Here is a 23,797-nt window from a genome sequence, read left to right as displayed (position 1 = left end):
GGTGAAAGCCGCTGCCGGTCCTCCCCCCCCCAGACGGCGAGAGCAGTGTGGCGTCCCGCCCGGCCGCCAGCGGGGTGGAGCCGCCATTACGAGCGGGGCGGGGGGGCCGGGCTGGGCCCCGAGCGCGGCGCTGCCCTGAGGGAGGCGAGCGGCCGCCATGGCGCCCCCCCGGCGGGGCGAGCTGAGCCCCGAGGAGAAGGAACTGCTGCGGGTCATCGCCACAGGTGGGCCGCGGTCGCTCCCTCCCGTGGGGAAGGGGCTGCCTGCATCCCTCCTTCCCTTCCTTCCCTTCCCGGCGGGAGGCCTGAGGGGATTTGCGCTGCCATTTACCTGACAGGGAGGTTTTGCTGGGGATAATCCGGGCCCCGAGCCTGTCACGTCGCTCCCCGTGTGCCGCCGCCGCAGCAGGGTGTCCTTGCAGGCACGGCGTTCCTCAACTAACAGGGCTCGGGCTTCCCCCCGCGCCTGGCATTCCTGACGCGTTACCTTGTGTTTTGTACGGTTTGTCAGCTTCCCCGCGTCGCGTTATGTGCGTGTTAGGGGTTGGGGGATTCCTGTGCTTCTTGCTGGATTTCATGGTGCTGCATAGTGATCCTCGCAGCCCTGCCTAAATGCTTTCTGACCTGTGTGTTGAAAGCTGTGAGTGGTATTTGTTAGTTGGAGGTGAACAAAATCCAGCTGATGTGCTCCGTGCACTTCTGTATGTGGTTTTGAGTGAGTTTTAACCAATAGGAAATGTTATTTATAGTTTTGGGGTTTCAGTCTCAATTATATTCACCCGTTTCTCTGTGTCAGACATAAACATGGGACAGTCGGTGATGAACGTGCTGTGCCTCAGAGTCAGTCTGGCTCGCTTTAAGCAGTTTCAGACCTTACTCTTGGAAATGCCTCTAATTTACCTTATGCTTATAATTAGAATTACAGGGTAATCCTGGTTGGAAGGGCCCTCAGGAAGTCTCTAGTCCAGCCTCCTGCTCAGAACAGGTCAGCTGTGAGGCCTAACAAGGTTGCTCAGGGCTTTGTCTGATCAGGCCTTGAAAACCTCCAAGGATGGAGACTGCAAAGCCTCTCTGGGCAACCTCTTCAGGTGCCTTACTGGGCCCATAGTGAAAATGTTGGGTTTTGTTACATCTGGTATGATCCTCTCTTTCCTTCAAATTCTGCCTGTTGCCTCTTGTCCTCCTATCACACAGCATTATGAGCTGCTTGGCTCCAACTTCTGAGAGCTAGCCAACTCTGAAAGCTTGACTTCTGCCAAAATTTAGTGCCTTGTTTGGAAATCCTTCGGTGGTTTGTCATGCAGAACTCTGAACTCGTAAATGCAATTTTTCTTTGCTTTTCTTGCATTAAAGCTTACTTTGACAGTCATGCCTTGAGGATTTGCTGTTTCTAACACTTTGTTATTTTGCTGAGACGTTATGAAAACTGCACCAGGTCCTAAGAAGCTTCTTGTGTGTTTAGAAAAAAATTATTTGGGTGAGCAGGCTAGTTGACGGTGCCCTGACCATTGGTCATTGTATTTACAGCGTTATCATCAGCTGTGTGAGCTGACCCAGGTTATTGGCCCTCTTCCCTGGGACAATTAATTACCAGATACAAGGAAAGTTTATGCTTCCTGTATACATACCATACCAAAACTTCATGAAAGAAAATCATTTCTGGTGTTTGTAATCTTTTGGGGGGCAACAACATGAGCCCAAACTGAAATTGCAAAAGCTGCTTTGCTGGAAAATTGCTGAAAGAGTACCTCTTTGTGATGCATGAATAAAAATGTGAAGACCCTCGTTAAATGAGGGATTATAATGTTTATCCTTATTTAAGCAGGCCGCTGTTAAAAGAGCTTTGCTTGTGATTGAATTGGTGATCAGAACTTTCTGTTAATTGGCAATAAATTAAATTCTATGAATTGAGAATCGATGTTCTTTTGTTTTGATTTGTTTGAATGAAGTTGCATCAAAGGTCCCTTCAGTTATGTCAGTGGGCTTTAAATGATTCTTACATCTGTGGCCTAACTGAGGAGATTCCTGTAGCAAACTTCCTTCTGTGAGAATCTAGGTAGCTCTTATACACATATGGTGCCTTAGAAGTACAGTATGTGTTAAAATACTCAATATAATTTTACTCATTCAGAGTTGTTCTGATGCAGTTTATGAAGAGACATATTAGTGTCATGCTCGTGTGTGTGTGTGTAGATCAGATACTTCAGAAGAAATGAATGCTTACTTATGCTGCATGCTCTCAGTCTACTCTTTGATGTTGTGACTTCTTGGCTTTTAGCTTCTAGAGCAGAAGGCAGTTTGTTCCTGTGCTTCTTTGCTAGGTATGGTTGACTTGTTAATCTGCAAAGATTTTTATTCTAATCAGTTGTGCTCTTTTTCCCCCTTAATTCTTCATTCCTTTTTCTCATCCCCTTTTCTCTCTGTGTCTCTTTTTAATTAAAGGAAACACCGAAGAGGCTGGAAGGCTACTGGGCAGCAAGAATGTCCGTGTCAATTGCTTGGATGAGGTACGACACAACTGTACAAGCATTATACTGGGTTTAGCAATGAAAATACTAGGTCCAAAGGCCTGCTTGGTGTTAAATAACATTGCTGTACAGACTCTTGGAAATCAGAATTCTTTTGAAGAAGTTTCCAGCCTGCAGCTGAATAAAGAACCTTTGAAGAGCTCTTAGTTTCTTTAAGGAAGTTTAATGTTATATAAGGTAGTACACGGTTTGTATTTCCTCTCATATTTCTGAATGAACTTTGGTGTCTGCAAGGTAAGTTGAACACTGCAGCAGGATATGTGGGGATGCTCCCTGGCTTCTTGTCACCTCCGCCAAACTGCAGTCCATCTGTTTATCTAGCAGCAGGCAGCGTGAACAAAGAATACCTGTCCCCATTTTTCACCCCTCAGGCCTGTACCACATCACCTTTTGCAGAACCATAAACAGAGAGAGTGAGTGAGCAGCTAGGTCAAAAGTGGAAAATGCTGTCTTTTGTGGAGACAGATGTGATAGCCATGTAGAAGACACAGTTCTTTGTGTTACATGAAGATGGGAGGAAGTTGTTGGAGAAAAGACTCTTGTATGAGGTTCATGTTTATTTCCTCTTCATTTTCTCTTTACAATGTTTCTCTTTACAAAAGCATACAATGTTAAAGTGTAACATGGGAGCAAAACTGTAATTGCCCAGTATGCATGTTAGATCAATGTGTAACTTATTAATTTAAATAGCCAGTGGCTTGTATATGTTCTTGATTAAGTACTTTGTATCAATTTGTGTTTTTCCCAGTTTTATCAGGTCATAGGATCACTAGGAAATTCAGTCTAGAAAGGACCTCAGAACTTAAGCTTGTTGTCTCTTGCCCTCCCACCGCCATAACCGCAGAGTCGGGCTCTGTCTTCCCAGGAACTTCCCTGTAGGCACCGGCAGGCTGCTTCTGGGTCCCCACAAAGCCATCTATCCTCCGGCTGATGAAACCCAGTTCCCTCAGCCTCTCTTCACTGCACAAATGCTCCAGCCCCCAACCTGAGAGCTCCCACCATGTCCCAGTCTTACCCTGCTTAACTTGCTGCAGTTTGTCCATGTCTTTGTTGTACTGGAGGACCTGAAATGACTGTACCCATGATGCAGTATTAGTGCAACATTACTGCTGAGAGGATATGGTTTATTAATAGACAGCATAGGTGAGTTATGCCTTAAGCTATTGTTAGAGAAGAAACACTATTAACAATACTTGTCTAGTGTTCACATCTGACTGAGCCATATGTGCTTTGGGTATATTTAAATAGTTCATGTGATGGACTTCTGGCATCCTCCCCTCTCCCAAGAGTGGTACGTAGTGATACATGTTGAACCGAAAAGGGTTCAGATTTAAAATTTTTAATCCAGAGGTCATCTCATGTCAACTTTTAGAGGCAAAATATTTCATAATAGAAAAATTCTAATGTGTTATTCTAATATTTGTACATATATAGTGTATGAAACAACAGTTAAACATTAGCTGTGTCTGTTATCCAAGGCTGCCAGAACTGGAGACTGCTTTGAATGCATCAGGTCTCTTTTTTTTTTTTCCTCAACTGCCTTAGCTGTTTATTTTGAAATTCACTTTTATTACTACTGTTACTTATTTTATTAAATTCTATTAATTTAAGAAATGAGAAAACAGAATGCTAACAAAATCAAAGGCTTAGAGACTGAAAGGGGAGGGAACTAAGAATCAATTTCCTTTTCTTAAAGCTGGTTTTTTTAACACAAGAGAGTCAACAGAATGAGCATGGTTTTAATGCAATTCTCTATTCTATTCGTGGTACAGCAAATATACAATCACAGTTTAATAATTTTGTGTGCTGGAGAATCCACATCTAGTAGAAGGCTGTTACATATTGCACTTCCTGACTTAAAATATCAATACATAAGACAATGTCCCATTAATTTCTGTTTTGAATGTTTCTAGCCTTATGTTCTAACTGCTTAGGTCCACTTTCCTCTAGGTTAAAATCTAATGACAATCAGCAATCTTTTCTCTATGTATCTTTAGACAGGACGAAGTTGCTTTGTAGTACCTTGCAAGTACATCGACTTTTAACTATTATACCTAAAGTTATTTTTTTCTAGTAATTGAGCTATACTCATGGCTCTTTTCCAAATCCTTTCCAGTTGTTTCAGCTTCTTCCTTCAAGAGTGTAGGCATGAGCTGGATACAGTATTGCAGCATTGCTTCTGCGGCTGTTACAGATATTTAAAAATTAGATAGTTTTAAAAGGCTAGACTCTAAGCCTATCTGCTTCTACTGCTCATGTGTCCAGGACTTGCTCATCCTTTACCTCCTGCTATCTGCAGTACTGCACTGGAAGCAGTAGGTCACTTAGAAGTAGCACAGGACCCCTTTATTCAAATTAGCTTTGCAGGTGCCAGTCTTCCAGATTGGTGCAGGTATCCAGCAGATACAGCCCTGTTTTTTCCCCAGCATTCTTTCTCACCAAATCATTTTTGTTGTTGTTCTATTACTTTTTTTTTGTGGATTTAGGTAGTTGCAGAAAAGGACATTAAGTAAGCCTAAATATTTTCCCTATGAAAACAAAGACATACATAGCTCTTCATCCATAAGTTTAAGTTTTTAAGTTTTTAGCTGTTTGATTCTGTCAGCTTATATCTAAGAGGCATTTATACTCAGATAATAAACAAAAGGGCAATGGAAACAGGTGCAAAAAAAAAAACAAAACACAAAACAACAATAAAACCCACCCACAATTATACTTAAATACACACTGCTTATTCATTCTTATCCTATTTTTAGGTGGAGAGGTTGCTAATTTAGAAATGCGGTGTGGAAGAAAATGTTCAGGAGTCTTCTTTCCCCTAGAAGTACAGAGCTTGTAAACATTGCTTATTTCATGTTGGCAATTTGCTGACTTTAACTCCATCAATTTGCCTAGTGGGACTAAGATAACTACAGAAATACAATCTAGAAGAAGCAGATTGGGCTTCTAGATATGGAAGTTACCTCCAGTCATGTTGGTAGTTAAGGTTATGAAGGAGCACTGTAATACTACAATACCATGTTTTCCTGATAATTGATTTATGCAGATTAAGCAGAAAGGTTTAACCTTAAAAGACTTCACAATTTTTCCCTATTTAAAATAATTTCCAGGTTCATAATCTTATCACATGTAGAACTTTCACTTGGCATTGGCAGCATTATTTTTTTTTCTAGTTTGGTAATTCAGCTGTTCATTCTATAATATAAAATATGTCTTTTAAAAACAGTCCCCATCTATTTGCTAATTAGCAGAATTTAAAAATTTGTTGAAATTACAGCAGCAGCCTGCCTATTAGTGCATGTCTGTCCTTCGATATTTTTGCGTAGTACTTCAAAATCCACAAACCAAAGAAAATTCAACATTTTTAAGAATTCCCTGACTTCAGTTCAGGACATTGATGTAGAATGTAATTTTTCATCACTACAGTTAAACAAATCATCAGTCAAATTTAATGTATTACCTACATGAAGACAACAGCTCAGCAGGATGACTGGCTATAAAGGAGGAGGAATGTAACGAGGAGATCTGTACTCACTGAAGAGTGTTTCATATTAGAATTAGTTCCTACTTAACTCTAGACAACTTTTTTATTAATATATCTATTAATTACGTTCTTGCAGCAACTTTAAGTAGGTAAGGGCAATCTTATTCAAAAGCTTTAAAGCTGGAGTTTCTGAATGCTTTCGTCCAGTGAAGATTCCAGTCATGTACCTACCTACCTGCCAAAACCAGGACACTAGACTAGCAGCATTCAGTACCATTTCTTTTAAGTTAGATGCATTTTTACAATTCAGATCCAAACATTTGGCTGAACTAGTCCTAGTAAGTTGTTCTAACTTTAATAATGCTTTTCTTTTTTTATTTTAAGGAGTTGATTTTGAAGACATTCCTCAGTAGTATCTGTGTGTTCCTTGTGGCACCTGTTCTTCCTGTGTCATTTGTCTCCTTTCTAGTAGCTTCTCAAATATTGTCTCAAATAAAAGCCAAAACTTCAGCCAGTGCGTTTAAATTGTGATTTCCTGAATGAACTGGACTGTCTGAATCTAAAGAATAAAATAACACACTTTGTCCGTGGTAATGTAGGGGTGGCTTCCTCAATGCAAAATGAACTGGGAAGGGGAGAGGTGGTTTCTTTAGCAGTGGAAGCATATAAGTGTGTACAGCAAATTTTTGGCCAAGGTTTTTCCCTTTTTTTTTCAGTGTAAATCACCTTTGACTTGAACTCTAGCTAGGTGGCTAGTTTTCCCACGTGCATTGCTGTGGTTTGCCTGAGAACCTGCGAAGGGAACCGTTCTGGTGTGATCCAGCCCACGTGTGCCACGTTGTGGCCAAGTTTTCATGGCTGTGGTGTAAGACAAATGAAGTGAGCATGAGAGGTGTAAAACACTGGGAGTGTTAGTACTACTTTGATTCCTTTTTCCTCTTGAGTAACACAGGTCGTGTGGCTGCTTCAGTTTGTGATAGTAAATCATTAGTGTTACTCACAAAACAATGACTTAAGTATGCCTGTGTTGTGTTCTTACATACTCAGCAGGAGTGTTTGGCCACATAAGCTTGTCAGCTTTTCTGCCAAATACAGGTCACTGGTATATGTGTATTCTTTTTTTCTTTTGGTTTATCCCACTTCCTGCTCCCTGGCATTTCCTCTTTTCCCCCAGTTCCTCCAGTTAATGAAGGTTGAGAAAGAGCATTGTTGGAAACTTACTCTATAGTTCCTCGAAGACAGAAGGTTGTTTTTACAGTTTGATCTTTATAAACTTGGCTTTGTTAATCCTGTGGAAGCACACCTTGATGTAGAAGCTCCCAGGTGCAGAAGAGAAATACTGATCTGCTTTCTTCTGCCCTGACTTCTAGCAGTGGAGTCCAAGCCTTCCCTAGTTCTGCTGCTCACCTGCCCCTCGTGCCTCCCACTATGTCCTTTTCTTCCCTTCTGAGGCGATTCAGCCTACTGAACACATGGTGTGTATTTTTTTCTTCATTTCTGCCACCATGGCAGCAATAGCTCTTGAAATCTCATCTTCTTCCTCGTCTACTTCTGCTATGTTTTCAGCATCGGGAACTGGGTGTGGCAGTGTGCAACAGAGCTGGGCTGGTGTGGCGTAAGGCACAGCCCCTGTTTGTCTGGGGGTCCTTGGTGGTGGATTAGCTGAAGAACTGGGTCAGGGAGATGCCAAGCAATTTCTAGAGGCTCTGCAAACTCAATCCTCATGGCAGAGTCAGGCATACAGGGAATGCCTACAGCCCTGCAGAAGACAGGAGATGATAATTTTCCTCCTTAGAATCCGTGTGGCATCCCTACAAAGCAAACGAAACTGGGGAAGAGTCACTTTTTTTTCCCCAAGGGAATGAATTTAGAAGAATGGATTTTTGGACAGAAGAAGGTTTCATAGTAGCTGCTAGAAAACTGCTGCTTCATCCTATATTCCATTATGGGAGAATAAATTAATTCCTTTCATCTCTATGCTTAATAAACTGCCAGCTTAGTCTTTTAAGTATGGTGCATTGACAAACCAAATGTCATGTCAGAAAACAGACTGTTTCTGGACCCATCTTAGATATTCAACCTGTGAATCACATTTACAGCCACTTCAGCTTCTGCATAGGAGCATAATAGAAGATACCAAGCTTTTCCAGATGAGCTTGTGTTTATCCTGTCCCTTTTTAGTTTGCTGTGAATGTAGAAGGCTGATGTTAGTGTGACTTTAAATACAGTTTTATAACATCTCTCCACATGTTTTTGCTTGGTATGTTTTTTGATCCACACCACAGCTTGATGCTTTCAAAATTTAATCAAAGGCTTTCCTGAAAGTTTCCCAGAAGGAGGAGAGTACAAAAGAAAATACCTTTCCTTTGTCCTACGATCTTCAGACAGATTTTTAAATTGAAACGCCTCATTCTATATATAACCAAAATTAAGGTCCTTGTTTTCTTGAAGTTCTTTCTCCAATCAAAAACCTTCCTGAAGTTGCATCACATTACAGAGATACTTTCCTGTGCTACTAAGGGAGGAGTTTCTACAATATGGCTTCAAACTGGGACTGGCCTCTAAAAATTACAGTCTATGTAATGTATTATGTATAGTAGGAAGGAATGCCTTTCTTTTACAGGACCACAAATGAAACCTAGCAAAAACAGTCACAAACTCATTTCATGAACTTCTCTTCAGATCTTCTGTTTCTTTAATAGCAGGTTATATTGCAATGTGTAAAAGTATATCAGGTTGCTAAAAGTATAGTGCATCAAGAAATTATTTTTCAATGTTTTCAGTTAGGATAGGGAGTAATGAAATTATACTTGAAAAATGTTACAATATTAACTTGCCCAATTTCTTTCACCTTTAAGATTATTTTTTTAAATGATACCGATAAATGTAACCTTAGGTTTTGTATTATAAATGGAAGCAAAAAATATATTAAGGCTCAAACTGACAAGTAGATTATTTCAGAAGATCACATTACCCTGTATTTATAGAGCTGCAGTGATGTTCTACATGAGTGTATTCATGCACATATCCCTAACCTGCAAAAAAGGTAAGAAAATGCTATTTTAATTTCCACCTGGGACAGACTAAATCACATTCCCATGTACTCAGTGCTGGAGAATGTTTTTAGGCAATTACTGTGTCTTGGCTGATAGCTCGAATCCTGACTTGATGTTAAGTGGAAATGAACAGTATATTGGAAAAAGTGTATCAAAATCTCAGAACCGAATGTCATGCAATTTGCTCAAAAATAACTGTGCTTCTCCCTGCCCTTTGAGAGGGAGAAAGCGCGTATTAACAGTTCACCACGGTTCTGAAAATTGCCCCTAGGGCTTGCCCAGGTTCACGTTTGTAATTACAGCAGTGCGACTCTGAGAGCCTCCCTTGCTGAAGGTAAGCCTTTTTCACACTGGTGCAGTTTATCAAAAGGCAAGGTTTGAGAATGTATGGTTGTTACCATCTGGTTAGAGCTGGATAGCTTTACAAGGGCATTTAGAGCTCTGACTGGAGTGAGATCACAAACACAATACCGAAAGGATGGATAAATGGGAGAGAGGAGGACAGTAAAATTATCAGTAAGTGTGACTAAACAAGGTGAGTTTCAGAAACTGCAAATCTTTTTTGCAATAAGAGCCTATTTCTAATTTTCTTGTTACTTAGCATGTAATGCAAGGGAGAAATAACAACTTGAGGAACCTGACAAATTTTCTAAAAACAAGCTTTTCCTGCTGTGATGAGCATTAGTTGTCTTTGGTCTTCTGTATACGACGTTAGTGTTAATGACTCATTCGTGGAAAATGTTTTTCTTTTTTTCAAGACTGGTCTGTTTTCAGATATATAACACAGCAGAAAACACTGACACCATGGAAAATAGAAAATATACTGCATGTTAGTAACCATGTTTTTACATCACGATTTTGTGAGCTTTTTTTGTTCTTCCTAGCTTAAATATTACACGAGGCTTTGGCAGGTACACTGAATACGTGTGAACAAGTGAAAATTGTCTGTGGCATGAAGACAGAGATGCAACTAATTCTCGTATGCTTCTTCCTCTTTTCAGCATGGCATGACCCCTCTAATGCATGCAGCCTACAAAGGGAAAGTGGACATGTGCAGGCTGCTCTTGCGCCACGGAGCTGATGTGAACTGCAATGAACACGAGCATGGGTACACTGCCTTGATGTTCGCTGGGCTTTCAGGTAACTTCTGACTAAATTTATCTCACTGATTTTTTTATGGCATTGACATGTACAGTTTGCCATAAATTAATAATCTAAAGGAAAGTGTTGACACCTTTCTAGCACAGAATGGTTGCGATTGGAAGGGACCTCTGGAGATCAGCTAGTCCAACCCCCCCACACCCAGGCAGGGTTCTCTAGAGCACGTTGTACGGGGATCACATCCAGGCAGCTTTTGAGTATCTCTAAGGAAGGAGACTTCACAGCTTCTCTGGGTGACCTGTGCCAGTGCTCTGGCACCCTCGCAGTAAAGCAGTTTTTCCTTATGTTCAGCTGGAATTCCCGCATTTCACTTCGTGCCCATTGCCTCTTGTCACTGAAAAGAGTCTGGTCTGATCCTCTTGACACCTTCACATGAGAAACTCTCACACATTGATCAGATTCCCCCTGAGCCCTCTCTGCTCCAGGCTGAACAGGTCCAGCTCCCACAGCCTTTTTTCATATGAGAAATGCTCCAGTCTCTTAATCATTTTAGTAGCCCTTCCCTGGACTCTCTCCAGGAGCTTCATGTCTTTGTTGTACAGGAGAGCCCAGAACTGGACATAGTACTCTCTATGTGGCCTCACCACGGCTGAGTAGAGGGGGAGTTTTCTCAAATGACAGTTTTCTTTTGCAGTGGGATTCGTTCTGTTTAATCATACTGTTACACTGAAAATGATGCTGCACCATACTTTTTTAGGACTTCGTACCACTAGCTTGTAGTAATATTTGAAGCTTGTCACGTCAATCCAATATTTTTCAAATTTTGCCTCTCTGCTACATTATTTTTGCAACTATGTTGTGGGCTTTTACAAATTTATTTAGTAAGCTTTAAAAATGTTTCTCCTTACATTATTTTTGTTCTCCTCTTTTATATGTGTGTGTGTGTGTGGTGCTTTGTAACTTTCCTCTTGCTCTTCTTTTTCCCTGATGAAAGGAACAATTATATTCTTGAGTGAAGAAAAGGCATCGCATAAAGACATTGTTCCTTCTAGGGAAAGGATTACATTTGGGAATGCTAAGTTATTTTATTAGGACACTTACTTCCCTATAACTTTCTGTTTTGGGAAGATGTAAGGTTCCATATCAGGTAGTTTAAATTCTGCTTTCTTTCTTTGTATATTTTTTTAAAAAGGCATGTGTGTACATGAACTCTTAACTGGCATATCAGACTGCTTTTCTGCTAAGACTTTCGTAAAAAGATTTGGGAAATTTCAGCATTTTATGGCACTGAGTAATACCTGAGCTGCAGCAAATAGATAGGAACAAACTGTCAGAGGCTGTTAAAATGCCTGCATCTTTATGGAAATTGCTGTACTTTTACCATTTTCTCCCAGCTGTGATTTTAACCTGCCATCTGGCTTTGAATGCTTCTGAGTGTTGACTTTAAGGTCTGTTATTTGTGAGCACAAAAGGTACACGAGCACTACTGATGCATTGCCTTTGTTTTTAAATCAGAAACCTTAAATTCTACCTACCACCCCCTTCTTTTTTAATATATTTTTTTCCAATTAGCATGCACACAAAAACTGATAAAGAGTACCTTTGAAAACGGAACCAGCACAAGTAGTGACGAGTGCCCTTAGTAACCTCTGAAGGGCACCATTTAAGTCATATAATCTTCCCATCAAATTTTAGCTTCAGTTTATTTGGTATTTAGCCCAGTCTGAACACCCAGTTCCCAGTGTGGAGAAAGGAACAATCTGTTCTCTTCTCTATGCTCCTGCTACATAATAGTACTGAGTTTGTTTTTTATTCTTAGAATAGCAAGCGTTGTAGTTGAACTGCCAAACCGGATTAGTAGAATTTGCTTCTGTACTGCTACCCAGGGGGACCAAGCGCTAGGATAGTTAGAGGCATATGACTCCCATCAGCTCCCTGGGAAACTTAATGTACATTACGAAGGGCAGGATTTTAGCCTGCATTAATTCAGTTTTCACTTTGATGTAATGCTTTGGGACTGTAAATAAGGAGGCAGCACTGTGTTTCTTTTAGCTCACTCTTAAAGTAATGTTCTTAATATTATTATTTTTCCTCACTGTTAATCATATTAGGTTTTAGTAAGAAGTTCACTCCTTGTTCTTCTATAGTATGAAGAATTACAAGTTCTGATTTATTCTCTCTAATTCCCCATATCTTCTCCCAAATTCAGGAAACAAAGAAATCACCTGGATGATGTTAGAGGCTGGAGCAGAGACTGATGTTGTCAACTCTGTGGGAAGGACAGCAGCTCAGATGGCTGCTTTTGTGGGTAAGGTTAAGGTGTAATATCATTTCCTAAATCCTTAAAGTAAAACGTTAGGTTTTGATGCTTTTTATTGGCGAAACATTGTTTAATAACCTGTTCTGAACTGACACAGTTCTTTTTCTTCACATTTCATCCTGTAACAGAGTCCATTTGTGTTTTATTTCCATGGTTGTTTCTTAAATGCACAAGTGATGGTATCTATAAGAATAGGTGTTGCTGTTCTCCAAGCGTGCAAATTTATGCAATGTCGTTATTTTGCAGATAGTAAGAGGAAGCTTGTAATATTTGAGGTCTCTGAAGTGCACGTATGTGCTCTTGCAGTGCGAAGTGTGTAACTGGAGCTTCCTCTGTAGGAAGGAAAAACACAGCACTACAAATCAGGAGCTCTCATCTGAGCTTTGGCACCAGCATGCTGTACTGCAATGGTTAGTCATCTCCTGCCCTTCTCCCTCTGCACGTGTGAGAGGGGGAACTCTCAGGACCTGTTCTGAGATAGGTCAGTACTTACTGACCTAAACTCGACTAGAATAAGAAAAGATTTGTCATTAGAGTGCTAGGTAATCCTGGGCAAAATGTGCAACCTTTTTCTTTTTTCTAAACGCTTTTTACTTCTTTACCCACCTCAGCAGTGATCAGAAGATTCCTGGATTAACGTTCCCAAATACAACCCAAATATAGCACTCTTTTTCTTTATTTCCAGCAAAGATTTGTGATAAAATACTGGAAAAAAAGTGTATTTTTCATGATTTTGCTATTGCTGTCCAGATGGCCCCACCCCCAGCAACCAAAAATGGGGGTCTATTTTCATTTTAATGCAGCCTTTTCATCTTCTTTAAATGTCTGAGAACTTTCCTGCAAGTCCATTAGTTGTTCTGGATTCAAAACCCTACCTTGCCGTTTAGATTTACTTCCTTTAATAGTGAGTTAGTGCACTTTCAACTTCAATCATATTTCCTCTCCTTTTAAAGAGGAAAAGATTGATATTACTCACTTGAGTTTCAAGCAGCAAATCCTTAACTATCCACATAACATGCTGAAGAAGTCCACTCCTATTAATTACACTTAGGATTTGGAGAGTGTTTTGGAATGGGATGTTGAATTGTGTTATTAGTGAATGATTAGTGGCATCTTCAACATAATTTTGGAGAATTCTTGTTTAAAATCATCATATCACCAGAGTAAATATTTTCAAACGTACTGAGATATGCTACGCTGCACAAGTCTGAACAGTGGAATCACTTCCTTTTTACTCTCTGTCCAATCAATTCATCTGTCTTTGTGTGGGAAGTGAGGATTCTTCTTCTCCTGTCATTGTCTTACCCTGTGCTCTATTAGCTTTTAACAGTCTCTTCAAAAAGAGTGGAGGGTTTTAAATGCTGGAATTTGATTGGCCTTGTCTTCCGCTGATGATAAATTGGGTTAATGCCAAGATAAATCAGTCAATTTAAAGAATGTGGCCCTGAACTAGAGAAGCTAAATGTTACTTTCGCTTCAGCCAAGTAATCCATCATTTTGTCAGATGGAGAAAACAAGGAGGGGGCGCAACTTCTCTCGTGCTCTTCCTTTCATCATAGTGTCCCCCCCCCCCTTTTTTTTTTTTGGCAAATACTAAGCATGTTCTGTTATTTAGATTAATACACTACTGTGTGTTTGGGATCTGAGAACTTGTAAGAAGTTTGAATGCAAATGTCATTAACTTTTGAAAATGCAACATGGAGAGAACTTCCCTTAAGAAATTCTAACACCGATATGGTGCTACTAGTATAGTTGCACATCAGAGTCAAAAATACCGTCTTTATGGCTTGATTCTGAACATAATAAATAACTCTGGGGAGAAATACCTATTCTTTCAGTTTTGGCCTAACAGGGAGAAAGGATGCATGATGGGGATGGAGTTCTTGAAATGAAATTTCATGAAGTCATTTTCTTCTTGAAGTTAGTAAATCATGCTATAAAGAGGAAAAACAAGACCTGCCTGTTACCAGTGTAAAGCATATCAAGCTTAGCTCTTTTGTGGGTAATCCTCATCTGTGTTGCTCGTATTAGGTTTCAGGGTGTTTTGGTGTTTTTTAGTTATGATTACATTCTGTTGGTGATTTTTATTTCTTGTGTGCTTTTAGGTCAGCATGATTGTGTGACCATCATCAACAACTTTTTTCCACGTGAAAGGCTGGACTACTATACTAAACAACAAGGCTTAGATAAAGAACCAAAACTGCCAGTAAAGTTGGCTGGGCCTCTCCATAAAATTATTACTACTACTAACATGCATCCTGTTAAGGTGAAGTAACGTGTGGATTGTATGTGTTCATTGGCATGGGAACTGTTTTTTAATGTCAAAAAGCATTCAGCTCTTCCATGAATCCAGTTGAGATCAAAAGCATTATCTACTAACTCAGATGCTTCTAAAAATGAAGAAGAATCAGGCCTAATGTCTAGACATGACTCAAAAACTGAAACTATTTGAGTGTTCAGATAAGTTAGAACCTTGAACTAATACCTTTAAGTGGAGAGATTCATATTTTTAACAAAACAAAAAATTATTTCTTTTCTGGATTTATTTTTTCCTAGCCTTACTCAAAGTGAAAACATAAAACAATTCTCATTGTTCTGTCAGTGCTTGTCTCAGCATGTATCTTCCTACCTTAATCATTGGTTAACCATAGTAACATTTGCTGTTGTTTCTGAACGTATATGCAAGAGACATTTATTTTTACTTGCCAGTATATTTGCTGAAAATAAAGTTTATGTGAGGTTGATGTGTTCCATGAAACCACTTAAATTGTACAGGTCCAGTTTATTTTAGGTGTTCAAAAGGAAATACATTTTAGGACATTGTGTAGTAGTTTCTGTAAGTGTTTCTTTTAAAATAGCTGTAATTCTTCAAGTAGCTCTGTTCCTTATATTTTTTTTAATACCAGTATTAATTTTGGAAGCTTCTTGTATGGGAACTGTATATTACAGTATACTAAATAATAGTAAATAATGACACTGACAGAAGAAGGGGAAGAGAGCATAAGATGGAAGTACAGGAACATTAGAAACTCCCTATCTAACCTTTAATGCTAATGAGTAAGTTTATAGAAATACTATCTCTGAACTGGATTACATCTTCTTCAATCTTTCTCATAGATTGTGTTGCTAGTAAAAGAGAACCCTCTGTTGGCCGAAGTAGAAGCACTGCAGAAATGTTACAGGGTTCTGGATCTAATCTGTGAGAAATGTATGAAGCAGAAAGATATGAATGAAGTACTTGCTATGAAAATGCACTACATCAGTTGCATCTTCCAGAAATGCGTTACGTTCCTAAAAGAGCGAGACGATAAACTAGATGGATTCATCAAAAGGTAAGTATTTCTACACAAAGGTCTGAAGGTATGCATATGAGCTAGGGTTACAGATATCAGAAAAAGACAACTGTAATAATAGGAATAGTTGGGTTAGTTTAGGTAAAGCCTCTGACAAATCAATTTTGAAATAATCCCAGTGCATTCTTCACTGTTTAGTTTGTTTTAACCCCAACAAAGCATTTTGCTACTTCACTCTCACATAGATACTAGTCCGTCTGTAGCTGATTATTTTTCACTGGGTGGCTGAATTATTAATTACTGGTTTTAGAGCATACACTGAGTTTTGTATTTCATAACACTCGTGCATTAGAATACAAGTAATTTCATTTGCATTGTAAACACTTCAGAGTTCAAAGTTTCAGAATTATTTTGAATTATAATTCTTCTCTATTAATTGAGATATGGAATAGGATGGAATGAAGACAGAGTACAGCATACTGTGTTTGTTCTTGAACTGTATGATTTCTTATTTGACTTTGTTTTTAAAAAATTTAGTCTCTTGAAGGGGAGAGATAAAGATGGTTTCCCTGTATATCAAGAGAAGCTAATTAGAGAAAGTATCCGAAAGTTTCCTTACTGTGAAGCTACATTGCTCCAGCAGCTTGTGAGAAGTATTGCTCCTGTTGAACTAGTAAGTTTTTTCTATCAAGAAAATATTTTCTAATAACTTCAATAGTAAATTAAGTTTAAACTAAGCCATCTTTCTCTTTATTAGCTTCTTCAGTGTTTTATGCTAAGCAAAGTTTTTGGATGTCCCTGAGTTCTCTGGTAAACTGGAAATTCATTTTACATTTTGCAAGAGAGTACTGTAAAATATTTCAACCTAGTAGTGTGGTTTTTTTCTGTTTGTTTGTTGTGTTTTCTTCCCTGTGCCAATACTGAATGCTTAAATGCCTCAGTTTTTAAAGGAAATTGAAACAGTTTGTTTCTGTGGCAGAGCTTGCTTTTTCTACTCCGGGATGTCCATCCAGTTTTTCTTTTCCAATGTGGTTTTACAAATTGTAGATTCAGATAGAGATGAAACTTTTTTCTTCTTCCCAGGGTCTAAATGGACTTCCAGATTGAATCATTTCCTAAGCTTAATACATTCATTATTTCCAGTGAATGTGAGAAGTTGATAATATATGATGGCAGAAAAGGGAAAATCATTCTGTGAAGCTCCCTGTATCACAGGGAGAGACAAGATGATGTCATATGCACAGTACAATGTGTATCTGAATTAGGAAATCATAATTACCAGTAAAATATCTAACTTCAGCTTTCCTCATACATCTTTGTTAACACACTTCATTATAGTACTTCTCGTTAGTTCATAATAAATCTTACACACAAAAGTTGTTATTCTTTTTAAAAAACCTATGTACTCTCTGGTGTCTGAGCTGGATGTTACAAACACTAACACTGGGGAAATGGCACAGTTTTGTGACATACTTGGATTACGCCGAGTGAATTAAAAATAGCCTCTAGCCTAAGTGGCTCCAGTGAATGAAAATGTCCTGAGGTTTAATGCGATCCCTACTGTTTGCCTAAGCCAGAAAAATAAACACAGTATGAAAACGTAAGCCTTCATGATGCATTAAGAGCTGCCTTAGAGTAAACATATTCCTTCCTGTCTCTTTTCTTAGAAGAGCTTGCAGTCTTTACTGCCTTCTCCCTTTAAAGACATCTGCTTTGTTACACTGTATTTTTGTCCATTTTACAGAACTGGAAAGGAGAAGATGCTATAAATTTTTAATTTCCTGGAAGTCCTCAACCTTTGGCAATTACTTGGATTTGGGCTGTCTAGTAGTTAGGGCCCTGCATATTCCATGGTGGTCCAACTATTTAAGGATTTACACAGAGCTGGAGCAACTTGACATTTTTTTCCTCTGTTTACATTATTGCCCAAAATAACTTAGTTTATGGTTACCAGTAAAATATATTCAATCTTACTGCTTGTATTGCATGGGAAAGATACTGCAAATAATAATAAATAATATATAAATAATAGTAAGCAAATAATTGTTTTGAAAATTCCAAGTTCTGACCGTTTGGTCTGTAGTCTGAGTACACTGAGCACAACAGTACACCAGTGCCAAATAAAACACATTTTTACAAAAAATGCCTGCACACCAGCACAGAGACTAATTTGCAAAAACCTGCTGCATGGGATCTACAAGCGGGTGCCTGTGAAAAGACCACTGAGTTCTTAATAGTATTAAGAATAAATATAGTAATATTTGTTATTTATAGTTAATAACAGTTCATTAATTCATCCAACAGATACGTTACAGGGGCATCCATAATACAACAACAAAAGCTATGGGATATTCCCATAGAAGAATGGCACAAAGAACAGATGGCACAAAAGTAAAATAGTTGAAGTAGTACAGGAATAGATGTACATGCAGCACGTTTCAGGAGTTATTTCAGGTGGAAAAGAAGAAAGCAAAGCTGTCCATTAGTAGTAATATATTTGTGAACCTCAACGGGTACAAAAATCGTATTTTAAAGCCTCTGAACTTTGTCTCCGTGTTTTAATGTGACTGAGTGCTTCATTTGGAGGTCTAGCCTTCTAATTTAGGAACCTTATGCAATTAATAAATCTTCAAGGATGATACAGAGCATTAAAAGTAAAGCTTACTCTCTTCTCTGAAGAGAAAGGAATCTATTTTCCAAATGCAGCAGCATCAGTGGGGAATATTTACACTTCAAATTATCTACCTTGTCTGCACAGAAAAATAGCAGTTGTTTGAATATACAGGCTAAAACAGGTGCTTTGTGTTCTATGTATTTGTTACATTTAAATTTGTCTGTTCTACGTGAAACTAACTGTTATTTAGGACTACTCACATACTTAATGACTGCTTATGTCTTAGGTGGTACCTTCTACATTATCCAAATATTTGCCCTGCATTAATAACACTTCCCTCCAAAATAGCTTTTATAATTATCGGTATTCATCAGTTAAGGAAGGGGGGTAAATCTCATTCTTTATAATGAGCTTCTTGAATAATCCCACAATATGCAGTTATTAAAAAGTCCTGTTATCTTTGCCTTCAAATTTTAGTTTCATTGCACCATGCTTCTTGTATTGATTCAAAACAAGGGCACAGGATAAGGGAGCATTCTGTGCAGCCATTGATTCTTCAAAATGTAAGCATGTGCTAAAAAGCTGAGAGCTAGTTACCTTCAAATCCGTCTCCTTTTTGCAGAATAAAAAAAAATGGTAATTTTTATCTTCCCTTCCACAGAAGCTAAGGTCTAAGTTAACTTTATATACAAAAACGGATGTAGCTGTATACATGCTAAATTGTTAATGTTACTTGAAGTTTTATGATTTTGTTCTGTATTCTTGCTGCTACAGCATCTTCTGTGAGACTAAGCTGGCCACTTGGAAACTTGAATTACTTTTTTTTGTTTTTCTCTTCTATTGCCCCTTTTCACGTTGATTTTTATTTTTTTTTTAACGGAAACCTACAGGATAACTGTGGTATTTCCTGTGTTTTACAATTTATTTTGTTCTCATTACCCCTTCTTTATTTCAGGGTTCTGATCCTACAGCATTTTCTGTACTTACACAAGCTATTACTGGTCAAGTGGGTTTTGTGGATGCTGAATTCTGTACAACTTGTGGGGAAAAGGGAGCAGACAAAAGATGTTCAGTATGTAAAATGGTAAGAATCCGTAAGTAGTTGTAAGGTATCACACAAGTTAGTGCCGTTGAGGTGATGAGGATTTTGAATGTTTGACTATTTACCATGTAAGCTTATGAGGAATCAAATCACATGTATGCCTGCACTGCAAATGTACAAGTCATCTGCTTCTAGGAGAGATGGCTGCAGTTCCAAGTAGGCGTACTTAGATTTCCAAGTGTATATGTTTAAGGATTAAGAAAGAATAAAATTTCTTATGTTCAGAGTTAAGCAAAACAAACTACTCTTCTAGAGTTTTATATAGGTTAGAATTACTTTATGACCTTACAAATTGCTTAAAAAAATACCATTAAGTACTATACATAGTGCCTCAAGTAAAATCTTTCTAAAAAATGTAAGGCTTTTGTGTATTTTTATAATACAGGAAGATGAATTGATAGATCTGATAACTTTCAGGTGCTGTACTGCGACCAGAACTGCCAGAAAATACACTGGTTTACCCACAGAAAAGTCTGCAAGACCCTGAAGGAAATTCACGAGAAACAAGAACTAGAAGCTGCCAAAGAAAAAAGGAAACAAGAAAAAAAGCAAAAGAAAGGTTAGGATCTATGGTTTGCTTGCTGAAACTAATGCAACATGAACTGTAACATAAGGAACAACAGTAACAGGTCTTAAAAATCTGTAACAGCTGAAGTTAAAAGAAATGTCTTTGTTATAATGTAACAACATAAACATGGCAGTTGTTGGAATTCAAGTCCTTCCGTTTACAAATGCTGTGTACTTTCTAATACCTGGGTTTTGGTGCTAGAGTTACACAGGTTTCTGCAACTGAGGCATTCTGAATTACACTACACTATTTCAAAATCCAAATTTTAAAACAAAATAATGAAGAAGTTTCATGACACTCTGCTTTTCGTTGGAGGTATTAGGGACAAGCTCCTTAGAGACAGGGTCTTGGTAGATGGCTCCTCTCCCTCCCGTTCTAAAAGGGGAGGCTAACTTTTTTTATAACGTTAATACTGCAGTACCTACATTTTAATTTTAACTATTTTTAAACTAATTAATTAATTTTATCTAATTTAAACTAATTTTTAGACACATGGTTAACACACTACAGACCTTATCAGATTATCTGTTCTTCACAAGACAGTGAACTCATCCTAGCTTCAAGTCCCCTTGTGATGGTGGTGCATCAAATGTCTTCATATCAACAGTAGTTTCAGTTCAGAAAGCTACTAATCCCCCTTACAAAACCCCTTACAAATCCTATATAACAGCAAAAATGATAAAAAGAAAAAAATCCACAGCTGTAACTACAAGTAAAAACAAGAGTTTAGTAGTGTCTACTGCACAAGGGTGAGTGTTAAGAAAGCACAGGCTGAAGCATAGACTAAGGAAGTTGTTAGCTCCATAGCCCAATGGGACCATGGTACGTTTTGGCAATGTTGTGGGTTGTGAGGACAGTGTGTTCAACTGGCTATCAGTCATAACAGAATAAGAAACCAAGGGAAATTACTTCTGAAGATGCCTTCTGAAGGGCCCCCAACTAGGCTTTCCCCTCTTTCTTTTCATAAGTGTTAGCATGTGATCCCCCACTTAGCAGAATCAGGGCATCAAGTTATTTAAGTGTTTTTTCTCTGAAAAAAATTGCTTAAAAATTAAAGTTTTACTAGCTGACTCCTTTCCATGCAGTCAGGTTATAAAATTTGGGATAACTCATTTCAACTGGCGTTCATTGTGGTCAACTGTTCATTAGCAGGAATTTCTTCAGTCTGTTACGTGCAAAAAAAGCTTCCTACACAATCACATAAATACCTTTTTTTTTTTTACAGAACACCTGTATTCTATGTTTAATCATCCTGCAGCCATTCTTTGAAAAGCAAACTGTAGCGTCAGTAAAGCATGTTTGAATTAAAAGTTAAAAATAACAGCAGTCTTCCTCTGCTCCTCTATGTATGAAAAGGAACTGGGGCAATTGTAGATTAATGTAAAGAAATTAATGAGAGCTTTGTGTAGAGTTAGTTTCAGAATAATCTTATAGTGACTTAGGCAGAACTCTCATGTCTTACATCTTTTTTGATGAATCTTGGTTAAATTAATCACTTCTTTAATGCAAAGGTTCCTAGCATTTATTCTTCTGGAATAAAAATGGTTTGCTAGCAGATGAGTTCTGTGTCTACTGATGATGGCTTTTCTCTTTTGTCTAGATGAAGTGCAACTAGCAGAGTCTAGTACCACAGATGAAGAACAGTCAGCTCCTGGTCCAGATGCTACCAAAGAAGTGGATCCAAATCATGCTACTGACCGAGCAGAAGAAGCCGAACTTGCCAAAGAGTCTGAGGCACTAGCCCTGAATCCTGACAGTCCACTGGAAAGTGAGACTAGCTTAGCTGCCGTTGATGTTCAAAAAATGCAAGATTCTGAGGAATAAGAGGAGGGTAGGAAGGGAAGGAAGGGACTAAGCATTCTGGCGAAGTCCCTGTACCCTAAGGGTCAGATTTTTTTTTGCTGACCATGTCTGAGTTCTTACAGCATGGCCTATGCAAGACTCCCCATGAAAGCATATCTCTGTTCACACTGAGATGGAATACTGGCTAGTTTGTCTTTAGGATCTGTTGTAGAATGAAAATAATAATAACAAAAAAATATGATAAAAACTAGTGGCATAGATCCATCTGTATGTGTACCAACAGTAACCATAGTAAAATCTATGAGTATCTGTGGTCAATCAGCCACTTAGTTTAAATAAAAAAAAGTGTTTTGAATTATTCTTGTTTTCAGAACATGAAATCTATTTTATTTGTAGTTCAAATATTTTTTTTCTGCAAGAACACAGAACTGCAGTTAAAACATTGGGAAGCCAACTGTTAAATTGCTTTTTTACACCGCTTTAGGAAGCTTTATTTGAAAGAATTCAGTATCAGTTAAGTTTCTAAAGATACTCATCTGAATTCTCAACTTTTCATGACATTATTGTAAATATTTTTGACTAGTGAGTGCACAACAATAGTGTCTATTTTGTGGCAACTTTATTAAATGATAACTGCTGTTTCAGATATCTCAAACTTACTGTGAAATGTGTGTTTCAAGAGAATTGACTTCATTATTTATTTGCTCAAATATAGTCCAAGTTTATCAAAGCCTAATGAAGGGAAGACCAGAAGGATTTTAAATATTTTGACTCTCACAAATAATAGTTTCTAAATCCCAGCTTTCAGGTGAAGATGCCTTTGAGCACACTGGGATATTCATGAATTATTTTATAAACATAAAAGATGTTTAATATTGCACATGCTAAACCTGGTCAGAATGAATTAAATGGGAAAGTTCATGTATTCATTGATACAATTGTGATTTCACTTAGGCTTTCAACTAAATGGCATATCTTGAAAATAGCATCCCTTAACTTTGCTGTTTTCACTCAGATTAGCTGCTGTTTCCTATGAAATTAAAGGGAATGCCACAACCTAAAGCACTACTTGCTGCATAAGAAGGATGGTAGAGTTTGATATCCTACAATTGTTGGATGAATAACTGATGTTTTGAACATGGCAATATCCTTCAACGTAGAAGAATAAGGACCACCCTCCATACAGAGGAAAAATGCTATTAATTTTTTACTATTTAATATATTGAAAGTTTTTGTTTATTATTCTTCAACTTGTAAGGGTGAGGATACATAAATGCAGGGAATGTATCTTTTGTACGATCCAAGAGTGTTTTAATTTCACTGATTAAATGAATAAAATGTGAAGAATAAAGGGAAGGTTTTCAAAAGCTGGGAGCTGAGTGGCAATTCTGTTTTCTGCATCCGTGAGGGCTGCCGGGGCATACTGTGATGTTCTCATTGGAGATGTGTGGGCTTCCTGTAGCTCAGGTGTGCAAGTTTAATTTTAGGACAGCTGGGGCCAAGAGCCAACGGGGGGCAGAAAGCAAGAGATTTGTGTCTGAAACTTAGATAGGGAGTCACAATAACTGTCACCACACGCAGAAGTGCTCCTTATTCCCAATTCTATACTCAGCTGTTGGGGCTCACGGGGATATATTTCTCTTTAACACTTGTAATGCCATTCATTCAAAGCAAACGATTCAGGATCTTAGAAGTGTCATAAAATCCACAGCACAAATCCTGCTTTTTTTCTACCAGCCAAAACCTTTCTTGATAGAGGAAAGTCCAAGCAACGGGGAAAGTCTGGAAATTGGAAGTAAGTGTAAAGTACAGGCTACCTGGCAGAGATTATGTAGATGCGTTTTTCTCATTCTAACTTCAGAAGGCTTCAGAATCGTTATGAGCAGGGGATGCTATGCTTCCTTCTCTTTGCAGTGAATCTCAGAACAA

General features: G+C 38.3%; 2 protein-coding genes across 2 annotated transcripts in view; one reads left to right on the top strand and one right to left on the bottom strand.

Annotated features, from left to right (window-relative positions):
• BZW2 (basic leucine zipper and W2 domains 2) overlaps positions 1 to 462 on the bottom strand; it is a 57,928-nt gene extending 57,466 nt beyond the window's left edge. The window contains exon 1 of the mRNA XM_080580433.1: positions 331 to 462. The gene's annotated coding sequence lies outside the window, so the exon portion shown is untranslated. The remainder of the gene's footprint in view (positions 1 to 330) is intronic.
• On the top strand, positions 51 to 23,235 carry ANKMY2 (ankyrin repeat and MYND domain containing 2). The gene is made up of 10 exons (XM_080580431.1): positions 51 to 224; positions 2,442 to 2,506; positions 10,069 to 10,207; positions 12,378 to 12,476; positions 14,594 to 14,754; positions 15,606 to 15,820; positions 16,319 to 16,454; positions 19,351 to 19,479; positions 19,915 to 20,056; positions 21,666 to 23,235. The coding sequence occupies exons 1-10, from the start codon at positions 158 to 160 to the stop codon at positions 21,887 to 21,889; spliced, it is 1,377 nt and encodes a 458-aa protein (XP_080436557.1). The 5' UTR covers positions 51 to 157; the 3' UTR covers positions 21,890 to 23,235.
• Positions 23,236 to 23,797: the final 562 nt, after the last annotated feature.

The sequence above is a fragment of the Anser brachyrhynchus genome, assembly GCF_964034855.1.
Source record: "Anser brachyrhynchus genome assembly, chromosome: 2".
NCBI lineage: Eukaryota > Metazoa > Chordata > Aves > Anseriformes > Anatidae > Anser > Anser brachyrhynchus.
The sequence above is the reverse complement of the archived record's forward strand: the minus strand, read 5'-3'. Positions and strand labels throughout refer to the sequence as shown.

Bases quoted from the DNA above. Each gene is read 5' to 3' on its own strand.
- ANKMY2 (XM_080580431.1), top strand. From the start codon at position 158: ATGGCGCCCCCCCGGCGGGGCGAGCTGAGCCCCGAGGAGAAGGAACTG. The intron at 225-2,441 runs GTGGGCCGCGGT...TTTTAATTAAAG, and splicing joins GCTGCGGGTCATCGCCACAG to GAAACACCGAAGAGGCTGGA. The intron at 20,057-21,665 runs GTTAGGATCTAT...TCTTTTGTCTAG, and splicing joins AGAAAAAAAGCAAAAGAAAG to ATGAAGTGCAACTAGCAGAG.